Source organism: Mycetomoellerius zeteki, unplaced genomic scaffold, assembly GCF_001594055.1.
Source record: "Mycetomoellerius zeteki isolate Tzet28-1 unplaced genomic scaffold, Tzet1.0 scaffold79, whole genome shotgun sequence".
NCBI classification, from domain to species: domain Eukaryota; kingdom Metazoa; phylum Arthropoda; class Insecta; order Hymenoptera; family Formicidae; genus Mycetomoellerius; species Mycetomoellerius zeteki.
In genome coordinates, this window is record NW_017257819.1 from 2,027,106 (window position 1) to 2,044,169 (window position 17,064).

At 33.4% G+C, this 17,064-nt stretch overlaps 3 protein-coding genes across 5 annotated transcripts in view; 1 reads left to right on the forward strand and 2 right to left on the reverse strand.

The window, feature by feature from the left end:
• chm (lysine acetyltransferase chameau) overlaps window positions 1-8,959 on the reverse strand; it is a 41,327-nt gene extending 32,368 nt beyond the window's left edge. For 2 of the 3 annotated variants that reach the window (XM_018459142.1, XM_018459145.1), the window contains exons 1-9: window positions 8,798-8,959; window positions 7,882-8,350; window positions 6,755-6,997; window positions 6,405-6,665; window positions 6,146-6,322; window positions 5,357-5,648; window positions 4,959-5,250; window positions 2,563-2,801; window positions 2,058-2,244 (exon numbers count right to left, since the gene is read on the reverse strand). In XM_018459142.1, the coding sequence (XP_018314644.1) occupies window positions 2,058-2,244; window positions 2,563-2,801; window positions 4,959-5,250; window positions 5,357-5,648; window positions 6,146-6,322; window positions 6,405-6,665; window positions 6,755-6,997; window positions 7,882-8,350; window positions 8,798-8,815 (2,178 nt within the window). In that variant the 5' untranslated portion in view covers window positions 8,816-8,959. The remainder of the gene's footprint in view (window positions 1-2,057; window positions 2,245-2,562; window positions 2,802-4,958; window positions 5,251-5,356; window positions 5,649-6,145; window positions 6,323-6,404; window positions 6,666-6,754; window positions 6,998-7,881; window positions 8,351-8,797) is intronic. The other variant, XM_018459143.1, reaches the window with a different exon arrangement.
• A 1,041-nt stretch (window positions 8,960-10,000) lies between these two features.
• Window positions 10,001-15,010, forward strand: GlnRS (Glutaminyl-tRNA synthetase). Its single transcript, XM_018458880.1, has 10 exons — window positions 10,001-10,232; window positions 11,649-11,953; window positions 12,050-12,255; window positions 12,405-12,654; window positions 12,714-13,011; window positions 13,090-13,469; window positions 13,542-13,860; window positions 13,945-14,165; window positions 14,262-14,454; window positions 14,518-15,010. Exons 1-10 carry the CDS (start codon window positions 10,110-10,112, stop codon window positions 14,566-14,568), a joined length of 2,346 nt encoding a protein of 781 aa, XP_018314382.1. The 5' UTR covers window positions 10,001-10,109; the 3' UTR covers window positions 14,569-15,010.
• Window positions 15,011-15,481: 471 nt separating this feature from the next.
• On the reverse strand, window positions 15,482-17,008 carry LOC108729694 (parkin coregulated gene protein homolog). Its single transcript, XM_018458895.1, has 4 exons — window positions 16,704-17,008; window positions 16,079-16,397; window positions 15,867-16,016; window positions 15,482-15,799 (listed from the first exon to the last, which is right to left on the reverse strand). The coding sequence occupies exons 1-4, from the start codon at window positions 16,878-16,880 to the stop codon at window positions 15,639-15,641; spliced, it is 807 nt and encodes a 268-aa protein (XP_018314397.1). The 5' UTR covers window positions 16,881-17,008; the 3' UTR covers window positions 15,482-15,638.
• Between the last annotated feature and the right edge of the window lie 56 nt (window positions 17,009-17,064).

The following is a 17,064-nucleotide window of genomic DNA, read 5'->3' on the forward strand; positions in this document are numbered from 1 at the left end:
CACACACGCACACATACACCCTCGCACCCTTCATCTCTCGTGTCCCGGCCGTCGCCACTACCACCACTACCACCACTACCGCCACCGCCGGCGCGGCGGCGTTACCCTGCGACCGTCTGGCCAGGGTCGGGGTCATTGAACGTCTATAAAGATTTTGACTTCGCGCCGCCGTCGCTGCTGCCGCCACCACCGCCACCGCTGCGGATGCAGGAAGAGAGTTACGCCCTTTTGTACGGAGTGTAACATAATTTGTCAGTCGGCCGGTAGAGGAGATACGCTGGGATCCGCAGATATTAATAGATATTAATACCGCGAAACGGGAACCAATGTCAGTCTATTTTCGCAGGTAAAGGGATTCGCATCCGCGCGCGTAATGTGTGTTCAGAATTACACACGTCTGTTCTGGATCCGAGATATTGATATACAATAGGGACATTACTCCGATTTAAGGCATCTTATTCAAAAGTTGATCAAAGAGTGATGTACGACGCAATTATTTTGAGAATGTAACACTTGCAAGGCGAAAATAGAAAGACGACATCATTAATCTAAAGATATCTCTCTCTCGTTATTATATTCTCGTTGAAACTAACATTTTAAAGTTGAAACATTATTTCAAATCGAGAGATAAGTGGCTCGTATGGGATTTACAAAGAGCTCACACGTATGTCGCGATATAATTCTGAACGAGGAAGGATACTCTTCGGGAATCTAACTGAATATTTTATGACGGAACACACCCTCTTTTACGCGAGACATAACGCAATTTGACAATAACAATAAGGACTATAGATGTTAAGTGCAATCTGTGCTATCAGTGACATCTTCGATCGATTGTCACTGAGATTCTTTTGCCATTCATTAATTATTGAATTTGCGGCTGTTAAAAAGTAAAAAAAAATTTCTTTTATCTAAAACACTCGTTCGTTCAAAAATGAAGTCAAAAAGAGAATAATCGATCAAGAAAATTCTATATAACAGGATATCATTTTAATCATTTTTTGAAGACTTTTTTTGACCAATTTGCGGAATTGGTTAATTACTGAAAGACTATAAGCGCCGCAACTTTCTCATTAAGGGGATATTGGCTCTAAAGTTGGTCAAAAAGTCCGCAGGATAGTACGGAGGAAGTATCTGCCCTGTATAATGAATGAAATGAAACAATCAAGTCTCGATTGAACGATAAGTACTAAAAGTCTGACAAAATGGTCCATTTGTCAAGACATCAACAATTTGTAGAACGGATAATCCTCTCTTTTATCTCGCTTCGCGATTCTATAAATTGCATAAAACAAAAAAAGAAATAAGAAAAAGACTGTTTTGAGACGGATCGGTCGCGGAGGATAGACGGTAGGAGACAAAGGAATTAGGGAAGGCGACGGAAAAGGTTTAAGTCAAGTCCAGAGAAAATTTTCACCACGTCCTCACGAAGAGAGGGAGAGAGGAGAGGGGGGGAGAGAGAGAGAGAGAGAGAGAGAGAAGGGGTTGAGAGCAGGGGTGGAGATGCGAATTGGCGGCGTGTCTTGCCAACGCCAGGGTCAGAGGTCGTTGAACGTCGGTAAAGATTTCGACTCCCGGCGATGCTGTGTCCCGCGGTAAATAGGCATGTATGGTTCCCATCCTCGCTCCTTGAGGCAACGTGTATGTGTACACCAGGCTCGGCGACGGCGAGAAGGAGAATGGGAGAGAAAAGGGGAGGGTGAAGAAAGGTCAGAGATACGAGACACCCTCTTCTCTACGAGGCACACCCTTGTTCGCGTAATCCGTGCACGCTATAACGTGGATGCCATTACGAGGGCGACGGAGTGAGCCAGCTAAGCCACGAAAAGAAAACTCGGGGATCGTGTAGACCAAATGAAACTCATCGACTCCATCGAATTCGGACTGATGAAGAATTTCAAGGTCTTTAGGGCTTCGCGAGAATGATTCGTTATAGCGACGATATTTTTACAGTTACAATATTGACACTCGAGAAATAACAGCAGTACAATCATAAAATATTTCTATGAAGCGAATAAAGTTTGACATGGCAAATCACGAAGTAGATATGTACTCACTTTGCTGAAGTATCCGACGGTATGACAGCCTTCAGAATCGCCAATTGTCATGACGTAGAAAAGAAACGGCTCGACATCGTAGTATAACGTTTTATGATCCAGGAAGAATTTGGCCAGCAAGCAGAGATTCTGACAATACTGTTTGTATCGCTTACCGTCCACTTCCCACACGCCTATCTTGTCCTTTCTATAAAACAATAAATCAAATACAAGATAATTTGGGGATTATCATTCCATACTATCCAAATTGTAGGTGTTATATAACTTTAGCAAAAAAAATATATATATAGTCCAAAATACATATATGAAAAGTATTTTAAAGAGAGAAATTTAATTATTTATTGTTATAAATATTGTTATAATTGTTATAATCTCCTTTAATCTAGATTCATCAATACTTTGCAGATATATTTATCAAAACATTACCTTATTTTATCTTTAAATATATTTCATAATATAAAATGTGTTGTATGGGTGTGTAAATAATAGAAAATTTTATGCTTACCTGTATACTTCATGTCCTGGTGGATGCTTCCACAGACACTTCTCTCGATGTCTCCTCAAAACTTGACGGCTTTTCGCGTACCTCAGACAATATTCACAAAGATAAAGCTTAGGAGCACGACTATATTCCTCAGGATATGGACTTTGATACCAAACTTTCATTTCCCATTTTCCCATTTCGACAAATCTGGTGCCACCATTTTTACCCTCTCCACAGTCAAATTCTTGTAACTCCTTTTCCTTAAAAATAAGTATTGATATGTAGGAGAAGAGCACACTTGATAAATATCAAAATAAAAATAAAGAATAAACTTAAGGCTCAATAAATTAAAAAAAAAACGAGGGTGAAAATAAGCTAATATGAACCAAACTAGATTTCTATTCTAATAATTATATTATGATCTACATTCTCAAAAAATATCGTACGTGAAAACATACGAAAATACTACAGGATATATTACTACAGAAAATACTACAGGTTATGATTTCCCTAGTATTTTCGTACGCAATTTTTTCGAGAATAAGGCCCCTAATATCATATAAAACTGATTTTATAAATGTTTTAACCTGTAATAAGGTTATCCTCAGTACGATAGTCGAGTCAAAATAATTTACAAATAAAAATAAATACACGCAACGAAAGATACGATAAAAAACCGCATGTATATGGATTATAAAAAAACATTATTAAACATCAACCGACATGCATGCATTTTTTACCATATCTTGTATTTCTTTTTACTTTTATTTGTAAGTTATTGACTCGACATTGTATACATGTATCGTAGTGAAGATGACTTTATCATAAGTCGAAACGATTGCAAAATAAATTTTATAACAATCAGATTATAATAATTAGCACGGAAATTTAGCTTGACTCATTGTCAATAGCCCATTTTCAACCTTATTTTAATAAATATCAATTTAAATTTTAAATAGCAATTATTCGTGCAACGCACGCACGCACGCACACACACCAATACACGCGAGTATTTCGAAAAGGAGAAATTTAAAAATGTCTCAGACAAAAATTTTATGGTTTTAAGGAGAAAAGTAGATGATGACCTTGTTTGACCTTGAGAAGACAGGTCAACGTCACATAAAATTTTTTACAATGTGTTACAACTATAACAAATACGATTATAATATAATTATTAATTATTATGTTAAATGTAAAAAGTCGCTTTATTAATAAAAACATGAAATCCATTATGTTTTAAATTCATTTTGTTTTTCAAATATACTATTGATACTTTTTTTTAACCCATGAATCAATTTTTCTAGCTCGAATAATTGAAAAATACAATAATTATTTATTTTTATTTTTTAGTCATTATCAATTTACCTAATTGTTTAAATGAAACTTATAAGGTCTCACATAATGTAGAAAAACAAGACATACATGTTTAAAAAAAGAAAAAGTTTTCTAGGTCAATTTTTGTAAAAAAATGTGTTTTAAGAACCAATACTGGTAGTGTAAAAAGTATAATACAAGGATACTCGAATGTTTAATGAGTCTCATTGTTCCATCGAGCTGAAATTTGGCAGGGATTATTTTTTATAGATTGAAACCATTCTACAAAGTGCCGCAGAAAGGATGTAAAAGTTGAAAAATAAGGATCACTCTAATATATGTATATATACAGGATGGCCCATGTAAAGTATTACAAGTTATTATCTCTGAAAATATCAAATAAAAATTATATTCAAATAATAGTTTCATGATTTCGAGGGGGATATAAAATAGAATTGATTTGACCTTGAGTGGCTTTATCAAGGTCGAGGCATTTGAATAAAAATAAAGTTTAATGTTTTTTTTCTTTTTCATAATATAATGTTGTATTATATTTCAAGATCTAGCAACGCCAGTTTTTGACGAATGGGAACTTCATTATATCATTTTGGAAAGGTCTCCATGTCAGCTACAAGGATTTGTTATCAAAAGTAGAGCATTCTATTTAAGAAATTGATGATGACCTTTACGTAACCTTGAAATAATTATCCAAGGTCAAACCAATCACACTATTATGTTTTATGTCCCCCTCCAAACTATATAACTTTTATCCAAAATATTTTTCTCTGAAATTGAAACAAACTGACAAAGAAAATTTTGGAGAGTGATCGTTTAAAATGCAACACCCTATGTGTGTATATGCGTGACCTTGGCAACGCTATTCAAGATCATACTCACTCTCTCATGAAATGTGCCACTTAAAACCTTACAACTTTTATCTAAAACATTTTTTAAGAAAATGCGTATTTTTCAAGAAATTAGCCTACCTTAGGTGGAACCTACAGCTCTCTTTATAGGGATTATTTTTTAGTGTCCCAGAATAAACATGCAAAATCCGTGAAATACATTTCTAAGTCTGCCCTTGTTATAAACTGAATACTTACAATTTTTTCACTGGCTATTGCCTGAGCTTCCATAAACAGTTTCAAGTCATAATCAGGTGTGAGATTGTTAAGTCTAGGCTGTTTGTCCTTTTCATTCCCCTGCAATTCACCGCCGCTGTCACTTTCGTTACCGTCACCAGTATTACCCTTCCATTTGTTTCTCATCTCTCGTACTTTAAGTTGGTAATTGCGTTGCTCGGTAGTTTGATGAACACCTTTGGGTTTCTTGGCTAGATTCATTATCGCCTTTTTACGTTCTTCTTCTCGTTTCTTTCTCTCTTTATAAAACTCTCTGGAAAAGTCAATATCATTTTATGATTGTCATTAAACGCATATATTTTTAATTTAACATATCAATAGATATGTTATCTCAAACTGAAATCTGAGATGTAACTTACACACAAGCCTGAGGCGTGGTATTGTGATACAGTGGACACGCTTCCAGAGTAAAGTGCGAATCGAGTTTTCCAGAGAGATGACCTCGTGAATTGCAGGACGCAGCCAACGGACATTCACGTTCCTCTTGTTGCGATGCACATGCTTGATTACAAGATGCTTGATTTGTTCTACTACCTGTGGTATTGGAGGTACTGCTATTTTGTGTTGATCTACCAGAGGATTGTCTGGCGGCAGCGGACGGTCCAACGCGTTTGACAGGCGATTTGCTCGTGCTCCTCTTGCTTTCAGCTACTTTCAATGAATGCAAATTTCATGAGAATTGGCGCAATTTAAAAATATGCTCACATGCTATCATATCTCTGTCTAAGTATTATATCGTTCATTTGCTTCAATGTAATTAAAAAATTGTGACTTTTAAAAAATTTCTTGCAAAAAGGAATGAAAATGTAAACACAAAACATATTTTGAAAGCACATATTTTTATTTCTTTACGATCAATTATTACCTCAAAATTGCATTTTAAAATTAAAATTACAAAATTTTAATGATTCAAATTATTCAAACTTATTTTCCAGAAAACTTTGTTTTTTTACTCGTGTTGTAGCAAATGAGCGATATTACTATGAGTAAGAAAAAAAGATTCGAATAAAACAAATATGATTTGATATAATTTATAGAAAATCATTGCAAAATAAAAGAACTTAAATTAGGCTAAATAAATAACAAAAATATAAAATTGAGCAAGTGCAAAACTTTTTTCAAAGTATAAAATCATGTTTTGTTAATACCTGTATCAGATTCGGAATCGCTATCTGCCTTCGCTTGTAACTGGAGCAATTTACTTCCTTTACGTGTTTGTAGTTTCCGTTTGCCTTTTGTCATTGTTTTCGAAGATGAAGCTTCATGATCATCCATATCCTTCTCACTCGCGGATGCATCTCCATCGTTATCACTCTTTATAGCACCTGTTTAGAAAAAAATCATATTTTTCTCTTCTTTTTTAGTGTATCAACGTATAGTGTGTGTGTGATAAGGAATTAAACAAACCTTGCCGTCTTGTAACAGTTTTTTGCGGTTTTACCGGGGCGACTGCTGCCGAGGGTCTCTTAGAAGGTACACTCGTTACAGTACTACTCGTTAGTGTATTAGATTGCATTTCCTTCTTTTTTGGTTGAGGCTGAGAACTGGTAACACTTTCGGATGATTCTGAATCAGAAGTACTGTCCGAACTACCTGAGGATGCCGAACCACCAGAACTCTTAGAACTTGCCGAACTTTCCGACTTTTGTGGTTGTACAGGCTTCGCAACTATAGGAAATAATACATAAAAAACAAGTTACATTAAAAAAAAATTTACAGTCCTTACTGTAGAAGACAGACATAAATATAGAGTTTACCGGGTCTACTTGATGCTATGGATTTTTGCTTGGTGTCGTTCAATTTTACTTTTGCCGGTAGATTTTTGGAACATTTTACGGAACTACTTGTTGGCTTTACTGCACCAACTTTCGCCGAAACGCCGCTGTCACTTTCACTACTATTTTCTGGACTGAATATACTTTTCTTCTTCAATTTCTTCTGGACAGGTTCCGTTGTTTTCCCAGATTTCTCGGAAGATTTGTTGTTGACACTTGTAGAACCTTAAAAGTTATCAAAACATATTTATTTTTGAAACGTAAAAACATATTTTATTTGCAGTGCAGTCTAGGGATTTGTACATTGACGCGCGATAAAAAGTTTCCAGACAAAAACATTTGATAGTATTTTGTCCTTTTTGAGATTTGTGTTTTCTCTTCGTTTTTCACAGAGATCCTTTCTTTATGAGAAACGTTAACAATAGTTTGCATTTCACGATCTAAAATACATTTTCTCCCACATCTTGAAAAGTAATCAAAAGAGGTGTTACAAATAAATCAATTTCTCTAAAAAAAACTTACAAAATATATTTTTATATTCTTTAAATAATTTTAATTATATTTGATAAACTAGAACCCTATATCGGTCGAAACTAAATCTTAAAATGCTTAAATAATTCAATCTTGAATCACTAAATATGCTATATATGTACTTGACATGTATACCATACTTGTAGTCCAACAAACTGCGCGCCGAAAAATTTCTGGACTATATAAACGCAATTAAACCACTGTAGTAATCTCGCGAATTAAATTAATTTCTAATAATTTCGATGCTCAAATAGGCATCATATTTCAAAAATGTTAATATGCTGAACGAGATCTTAATCTCGTTCCTGAGACCGAGCATTGTGTGCTATGAGAACAGCAACGAAGTAAAACATATAAACAGCAATAGACATGAACATCAAACGCATTCCAATTTCCAAAATTATAAATCCTAGACAGCACTCTCGAAATTGGCTGATCAAGAATCAGTTACCCTATTCTACTCTATATGACTGATTTATGTCATCTAAAGTTTGTATTTGTTAAGACAATCTTAAATATGAAATATAAATGCCATATAGAATATAAAATAATCAACAAAATCAGAGTAATGAATTCACCAGAAAATTTGTTGGGCTTGGCATTGACAGATTTTGGAGCAGATACAGCTTTATGCTGTCCTGATGTAGGTGTTGGCTTTGTGGGAGATCTCTGCGTCTTAACAACTGGTGCCACAGTAGCAGTAGCTTTCGGTTTAGCCGGTGGTTTCCGCTTCTGTGGTGATTTTGCTTTGCTGGGTGATTCTTCAGATTCAGAAGAATACATCGATGGTCTGGATTTTGGTGGTTGTCTATCTTTATTTTTATTCTCCAATGGCGGCACAACCACTGTTTCGGCTTTAGGCTTGACATGACGGGTGGCTGAAAACGGCGCTTTTTTCTTGGTTCTTTCTGTATCAGATGCTTTTTGGCTGTTGACAGAACTACTGGAGTTCTCTGAGTCAGACGAGCTAGATTCACTGCCTGAACTCGATGAACTACTCGATGAAGATCCTGAGCTGGTCGTTGATGTAGATTCTGAACTGGTTGTCTACAAAATGATCTCATATTGTATATTTTAACACATGAGAGGTCATACAAAGTTTTATAGATGTAAACTAGTATAACCTTTTGGAACTTGAAAGTAAAATAGATACAAATTCTAGATAATTCAAGAAGGCAAGTTTTAGTGCCAAGTTCTAGATACAAAAATAATCTAATGATTGTTAATTTCTGCAATGGACCGCACTAGAACTTTCCTTCTTACGTTTACTAAAAATCAAATACATTTACTTTAAATACACTCATTTAGCTATAAAAAAAACAAGGTATATATTTTGGAAAAGATTTTTTTCTTAAACCGAAAAAATTGTAAAATCAATCTTTTATAATTGACGAAGAAAACAATAAAGAGTAAAGCGATTATTGTGATGACGAATAAAGTGCATATAATGTGTAGACGTTCGTTCTTCCATTGCTATAACCTAAATATACTTGCCTTCCGTTTAGGCGTCATCTTTGCTACCTCTCATTCAGTTCATAAACATCGTTGAATATCATCTTCGCCAGAATATTTTCATTTCTCACCAAACTTTGGCCCGCACACTCATTACTTTCGCAAAGCGTTTCAAAACATTTATTTACAAACCTGTATACGAACGTCAAACCTGTATATGATCATATACCATAGACCATGGTGTAATTAGAAAGATGATCCATTGCGCATAATGTAAAGTCACTAGATTTAAAAGTACCGCAAACTCACATCTTTTAGGGCGGTATTCATAGTTTGTTCTAGAGTCCTAGATTTATCGGAGAGGCGCAACCGGTGTTACGCATTCTGATTCGCTGTTGCAATCACATGACTTGGCAGCCATTTATAGTACTAGTGACATATTTCTATTTCATTTTATCCTATATATTCTATCTCACTCTATCTCATTCTTGCTCTTCAACAGTATCATGCTGACTAAATTGTTATTACTGGTATTATACAGAAAGCCCTGATTACTTGTTCGTTAACAGTAGATATATATGTTTCACAATTATCATTTTTTTCAATGTTTCTTGAATGTAAGAACATAATACTGCAATTATACAATATCTTATCTTCAAACATTTCTGTTTTAATTTACAAACAAGCAATCACAAATGACTTTAAAATTACTTCATTCCAAACAGTTGGAATACTCCATAGATTAAACCATATGAAATTCTTCTACGTATCATACAAAATTATTTATCTGAGTAATGCAATAATATTTTTTTTAATTTCAAGAATAATTTTATCGAGAATCTTTACTATCGAGTAAAGTTTTACTCCGTTAACAGCAGTGCAAATTAAGAGATTATGGTGATACGCAAAAGCGATTATAATGACAATGGCTGCGTTCAGCAGAAAGTTTGTTTTGCAACTGTTGGAAGTTTCCTTCGCGCTGATTAATCAACTGACTTATTAGTACATAAATATTGCCTCTAAAGAATTGATACGATTCATTTAAATATAATTTTATATTACTTTGTCTTATCTTGTTTGACAGTTTAAAGGCAGTTTCATAGCATGTCAGCCATGTTTAGTACCCTCCCTAGTACCTTTGTCATACTGACTTAAGCCGGTTGCGCCTCTCTGATAAATCTAGGACTCTAGTTGGCGGTTGCGAGTGTTGGAATTTTGAAAATCGCATCACTGACATCACTGTGCGCAGGATCTTACATATATGCCATATGGTTGATGCATGATGCACGTGGTCTCTACGTCTCCTGTGGTTGTGACTTGCAGTGATTTGTGATAGCTATATTTTCCAAGTAAAATGTCGGTAGAGAACGAGGAAGACGTGAATCTGTTTCAAACGATCGGCTTGAGTGAGCAGAAGGCCAAGGAAACTTTAAAAAATGCTAACATCACGAAGAATCTTAAGCTGACTATAAACGAGGTTGGTGAAGACTCGCCGGCGAATCGGCAATCTCGTTATGATTGGATGTTAAATGTCACCGAGCTTTCTGTGTTTCCAAAATTAATCATAATATTTATAATGCCCGTTTCTACCACTGTAGTTTAATGAAAATTCAACTCTTCATCTTCTTTTAGTTCTAAGAAATATAAAAAAAAATTAAGATTAAGGTGAATTGAGATTAAAGTTAATCTACACTGAACCGAGATTAAAGTTAATCTGCACTGATAGAAACGAATATGAGGAGTATAATTATGTATCCATTATATTGCGATTCACTAGAATTGTTGCATCATTCTTCGTTTGATACATGTCGTACGAGATACATTGTGAGTTATATCTATCTTTATTGAAAAAAATTGTATCTTTTATTTATTTAGACTCAGCTTGACCAATATAAAATTAATTGTAATCTCGGCCGAATTTACTGTTTATCTTCTTCTAATTCCAAGAAGTTAATCTCGTGTTGATGAAATTGGGCCTTATTGACAAGATATATTGTATACATTATTAGGAGAATTGTTTATTTAGGATTTATATTTTTATAGGATTGATACTTTTGTACAGATAACTAAGTATAGAGCTGTTCATCAAAATACTGAACTCTATTCTCTCAAAATTATATAATTATCAAAATTAATTAAAGTATTTTTAACAAGAGAATCACATAAAGTATTAAATTCTGATTTTAATGAAACTGTATACATATAGGTTACATAAAAAGATGACTTTAGAAAATATTAGTTATGGCAGAAAGACGGTTTGAAGGGGTGAAATCACCCCTTGTAGGTAACTCGGTTTTAGCTTTTTTTGTTGTATCTTAAAAATTATTCGAGATATCAAAAAATGTTTTGTACAAAACTTTTATAATAAAATTACCTCTGTTCGTCCACGTCAATATTTTTGGAAAATAAAAATTTATTTTTGTTAAAAATAAATTGTTTATAAAAAATATTATTGTAATGATGTAAATGAATAGAGGTAATTTTGTTATAAAGTTTTTGTATAAAACATTTTGATATTTCGAATAATTTTCAAAATATAACAGAGAAAACTGAAAACTACTTTACCACATAAGAGGTGATTTCACCCCTTTAAACCGTTTTTCCACCTCAACATTTTCTAAATTCATCTTTTTATATAACCTATATCCCTAAATGTATACAAAGTTTCATTAAAATCAGAATTGATTACTTTGGTTCCCTTATAAGATATGTATAATCAGTATGTTATTGTGACTTATTAGAAATATTACATCACTATTCTTTGTTTATACATAGTGTACAATTATATTGTTCGCGTAATATGTTTATGATTCCAGCTTTTATTTAATGATAAGATGTGTATCGTTAAAATTGACTTCTTTATATATTTAGGATTTATATTTCATTCTTGTAGGCAGCTAAACATGGAGCTATTACTCAAGATATTGGCGTATTACTGTACCATCTAGCTTCCAAAACTAAAAATCAGATCATAGATAAGATATCATTTATTACTAATTATATAGTTGAGAAGAAACTAGATAGTATACAAAGGATTGATGCCGCACTGGCTCATTTGTTGGCTAATGTGGGTAATGCTGTTGATACAGCTAAATTTGAGGAATCTTGTGGTGTAGGAGTAGTAGTTTTACCTGAACAAATAGAAGAAGAAGTCGAGAAGATTATAAAAACACACAAAGATGCAATATTGGAAAAGAGGTAAATAAAATTTTATCTTGAATATGCAAAATATAGAAAACTTTACAATAAGTTATTTTATAATAAGTAATTACAATTTATTTGTTATTTGAATAGGTACCACTTTAATTCTGGTCCATTGATGCAACAAGTACGTAGTATTTTGAAATGGGCAGACGGTAAAGCGATAAAGAATGAATTTGATGTCCAACTTCTTGATCTGTTGGGTCCAAAAGTTGACTCTGATCTTGCACAAACACCTAAACAAGTGAAACCAAAGGACAAGCAGACGAAAGCAAAAAAGCTGGAAGATGCAAAGGAAGGTAAGCTATATATGGCTACTTTTGAAAAAATATTTTAGATATCTATGTTCAACGATAGATTAATAAATTTAATTATGTCTATTAAGCTAGAATGCCAACATGAGCATAATTACATGAAACATACGAAGGATTTAATTTTTAATTTTCAGGACAGAAGGAATTACTGAATAGTGAGAAGAGAGGTGCCCAAACTATAAACGAACTCTTGAAGACTAAAACTCAATTTCACAAACCTGGAGAAAATTATAAAACCGATGGATATATTGTAACACCAAATACACATTATCTGCTGCAAAAACATTTGAAAGCAACTGGTGGCAAAGTGGTAACGAGATTCCCACCAGAACCCAATGGAATTTTGCATATTGGACATGCAAAGGCTATTAATATCAATTTCGGGTATGCATATTCTTTGGTTTTAAAAGTGAAATATATAGTAAAAAAGATGAATCTCATAGATATGCTGCTGCTTATGATGGCATATGCTATTTACGATACGACGATACAAATCCTGAAAAAGAAGAGAAGAAATTTTTTATCGGTATACGGGAAATGGTGGAATGGCTCGGTTATAAAGCAGCTGCGATTACACATTCATCGGATTATTTCCAGCAATTGTATGACTGGGCCTTAGAGCTTATAAAGAAAGACTTAGCTTACATTTGTCATCAATCCAATGAAGAAATGAAAGGTTTCAATCCTCCACCGAGTCCTTGGCGTGATAGACCAATTGAGGAGAGCTTACAACTATTCAATGTAATGAAAAATTTTTCTGAGCATATTGTTCCCTTCAATTTTTATTATATACACATTTGTTTACTTGTTAAAAAATAGGATATGAAGGATGGTTTGTTGGAAGAAGGAGAAGCGACCTTACGCATGAAAGTAACTTTAGAGGAAGGCAAGCAAGATCCTGTCGCATACAGAATAAAATATTCGCCGCATCATCGAACTGGTGACAAATGGTGCATCTATCCTACATACGATTACACCCATTGCTTGTGCGATAGCATCGAAAATATTACTCATTCTCTCTGTACAAAGGAATTTCAATCACGGAGATCGTCTTATTATTGGCTTTGCAATTCCTTGAACATTTATTGTCCTGTACAATGGGAATATGGCCGATTAAACGTCAATTATACTGTAGTTTCCAAAAGGAAAATTGCTAAATTAATACAAGAAGGAATAGTGTCTGATTGGGATGATCCCAGGTATAGTCTAATATCACCTTTATAAGATTATCTAATAATGCCTTACTAATTTCTCATCACCTTTTTTTATAGATTGTTTACATTGACTGCGCTACGTAGACGTGGATTTCCACCCGAAGCTATAAACAATTTTTGCGCTCAAATGGGTGTAACTGGTGTACAAGCAACCATTGATCCTGCAGCATTGGAAGCAGCTGTTAGGGATGTTCTAAATCTTACTACTCCCCGACATATGGTGGTTCTAGAGCCTATCAAATTGACTATTAAAAATTTCCTTCAAGAGAAAGCCATAAAGCTCACTACATCCGATTTTCCTAACGAACCAGAGAGAGGACATCATGAAATTACATTTGATGAGATTGTATATATTGAAGCCACAGATTTCAAAGAAGTATGTAATGTATATATGTCTGCCTCTTTCTAAACACTTTTCGCAGTTATTTATCAATACTTTTTTATTTATCAATACTTACAGATTGAAGAGAAAAATTTTAGGCGCTTGACACCAAAGCAATCTGTAGGCTTAAAGCATACAGGTACTATAGTAACATTTGAAAGTATCGAAAAGGATGCCAGTGGTAATATTACGAATATAATTGTTAGACAAGATCCTGTCTCAGAAAAGAATAAACCGAAAGCATTTATACATTGGGTATCTCATCCAATATTGGCATCTGTTAGATTATACGAACGTTTGTGAGTAATATTTTTTCCAAATTATTAATTATTACGAAAAATTTGTTATTCTGTAATGTGATTGAAATATTTTTAATTCCTGCTCCCCCTTCTCAGGTTTAAGCACAAAAATCCAGAAGATATACATGAGGTACCGCATGGATTTTTAAGTGATATTAATCCATCCAGTAAAAAAGAAATTGTAGCGTACATGGACAATAGTCTAGCTAAAACAGCAAAAGTGTATGACAAGTTTCAATTTGAACGTATAGGCTTTTTCTCTGTTGATCCCGATACCAAATCTAATAAGGTAAGTACAATATAAAAGCATCAGTACATATGTACATTGCATTAATATTCTTTTTTATTTCAGCTTGTTTTTAATCGTACTGTAACATTGAAAGAAGATACAGGAAAGGTGTAAATATATTTTTCGAAATAGTATTGCATCATCAAAAATATCTACTATTTTTATTACTGTTAAGACCTGAATATAGACTTTCGTAAACGCATAAAGTGTAAGAAAATCAACCGATCGAAATCTTTTATTTTATCATGAAAAGCACGGAAATGAAGAACTATGATGGTTTATTTTCTTATGCATTATATATTGTGTGTTATGCAAGGCTCAATGCTTCCGCTCTGATACACTTTTTCTACGCTGAGACAAAATGCATACTTTACTGTCCGTTTCCATCTAACGGGAAAGGCGGATCCATGTGTATAAGATCTATAGTTATACAGGATGTCCCAGAATGACCGTCAAATATTTCGTGTGCTGGTAGAGTGGACTAAACTGAATCGAAAAGTTCTTTACCATTTTGGACTTTTCACAATAGTTAACATGATATTAATTACTAAAAATTGCCGAATATATATAGATTTTCAATAATTTTTTATTTAAGTACTATCAACTTTACAAAAAAAAACAAGAGACAAAAATTGTTTATTTTCTTCTCATAAAGTTCTAAAAATTTTTTAAGAATTTTTTAGTGCTTTTTCTCATGTTGGTAAAAATAGTTGCCATTAAGAAAATGCAGTACTAAAAAGTTGATAAAAAATTCTGAAAAAATTCTTAGAGCTGTTTGAGAAGAAAATAAATAATTTTTGTCTCTTGCTTGTTTTTTTTTTGTAAAGTTGATAATACTCGAGTAAAAAATTATTGACAATTAATATTCGGCGATTTTTAGTAATTAATATCTTGTTAACTATTGCAAAAATTGCAAAATGATAAAGGACTTTTTGACTCAGTTTAGTCCGCTCTATCAGCACATGAAATATTTGGCGGTCATTCTGAGACACCCTGTATATGTAATATATTAATTTCAAAATTTTTGTAATATACCATGTGTCAATACATTTTTTTACTACATTATATCTTTACGTTATGTATAACTTGTTATATTAAATTTTGTAAGCATTTTGATTTTATGATAGTTTCATGAATAAAGAATAAATCTATTAAAAGGATTACAGTGTAATTTTCTGCCTCTATTAATTCATCATACAAGATTCATAGGTAGGAACCATGTATTTAATATTTATGAAAGCATCTTCACCACCGTATCTTTCCAAGATTTCAAGCGTTTCTTGTATGATATCAGCAGCGTTCTCTCCTCTTTGCTGAGAATAATCGATACCTTCTCCAAGGTTTACTGAAATTACCCATTTTATTTCCAATTGCATATGAATATAGGAAGTATTAAAATATGAGTAAGTTACCATTTCTGTCTTTGAGTAAATTTGGGATAGGCAGGATTTGCCTAAAATACGGGACTAAAGCTTCACCAACGCAATCGGCCGATCGCACTAAACGTTGAAGTGCTTTCATCGTGGTACAGATTATCTCTGGCATTCTTGTATTCAAAGCGTCTAGCAAAGTTTTTTTAATTACGGTATATTTTTTCTACATTAAATTGGATTGTAGAACTTACTCTTAATAGGAATAATCAATTGAGGAACAACGGGCAATATCTTTGGTCCACCATGTTCCAGCATATCTGATATTCCTTGTTCTACCAGAAATTTATACGGTTGTTCCGTTTCCGTTAATCCATCGAAGAACATTGGCAAATAATGATGGAAATCTAAATCTTCTATGTCCACTTTCCAATTAATTTTCTGATCGTAACCGTTGTTCTCCAAAGAGATAGGGAATACACCGCGCTTGTAAAACTTTCTGAAAATCGATGGTTTCGGTAAACGAGGTTTATACAGTCCACATCGCGGCGGTTTTGCTACGACCGTGTTTTCCTGTGATCAAAAATTGACATGGTATTATCATACACTATATTCATCTCAATCATAATGAAAATTTCACTCTACATCTCAATATCGTCATTTTCTCAGGTCTAACTCCGATTACAACACACACACTTGTGTGATTGGCAGAATACTTAAATTACTTAAAACAATATCTCTAATATACAGTTCGTTTTTAATATTTTTTCGACATATTAAATATAATTCTATTAATTAATTTGAGTTTTATTCGTATTACTTAATAAAATAAATCAAGTTAATCGGAGTTGGTGGAAATGGTTCTTAATAACGTGTTACCTGCAACGCCTGAATAGTGAAGGCAGGAACTACTCGTGGCTTTCTCTTTTTGTATCGCGGTATATCTTTCCGAACTTCTGTCCAAAATTCTTTCTCATTCACCATCCCGATGCCCGATATTTTTTTCAATCCTGAGTTCAAATTATACGTTGAACATTTTATTCGAATGTCGTACATACGAAATTATATGCGCGCGAAGATGTAGTTAGGATTATAGGAAACGGATTCAGATCAAACAATATTGTCTCCTAGCAACAAAATTTCTGTTGACATCTATTTCATGATATAAGAAAACATGACATCTATTCCATCATCTATTCAAAATATTCACATCATAGATACAAATTCACTTTATAAAAGT

What these genes read in the sequence shown, in the direction of transcription:
- GlnRS (XM_018458880.1), top strand. Translation starts at nt 10,110, where the DNA reads ATGTCGGTAGAGAACGAGGAAGACGTGAATCTGTTTCAAACGATCGGC. An exon ending in TCTGATTGGGATGATCCCAG is followed by an intron (nt 13,470 to 13,541) that starts GTATAGTCTAAT and finishes CTTTTTTTATAG; the next exon opens with ATTGTTTACATTGACTGCGC. An exon ending in GTTAGATTATACGAACGTTT is followed by an intron (nt 14,166 to 14,261) that starts GTGAGTAATATT and finishes CCCCCTTCTCAG; the next exon opens with GTTTAAGCACAAAAATCCAG.
- LOC108729694 (XM_018458895.1), bottom strand. Translation starts at nt 16,880, where the DNA reads ATGTACGACATTCGAATAAAATGTTCAACGTATAATTTGAACTCAGGA. An exon ending in TCACTATTCAGGCGTTGCAG is followed by an intron (nt 16,398 to 16,703) that starts GTAACACGTTAT and finishes TTTTGATCACAG; the next exon opens with GAAAACACGGTCGTAGCAAA. An exon ending in TTTACTCAAAGACAGAAATG is followed by an intron (nt 15,800 to 15,866) that starts GTAACTTACTCA and finishes GGGTAATTTCAG; the next exon opens with TAAACCTTGGAGAAGGTATC.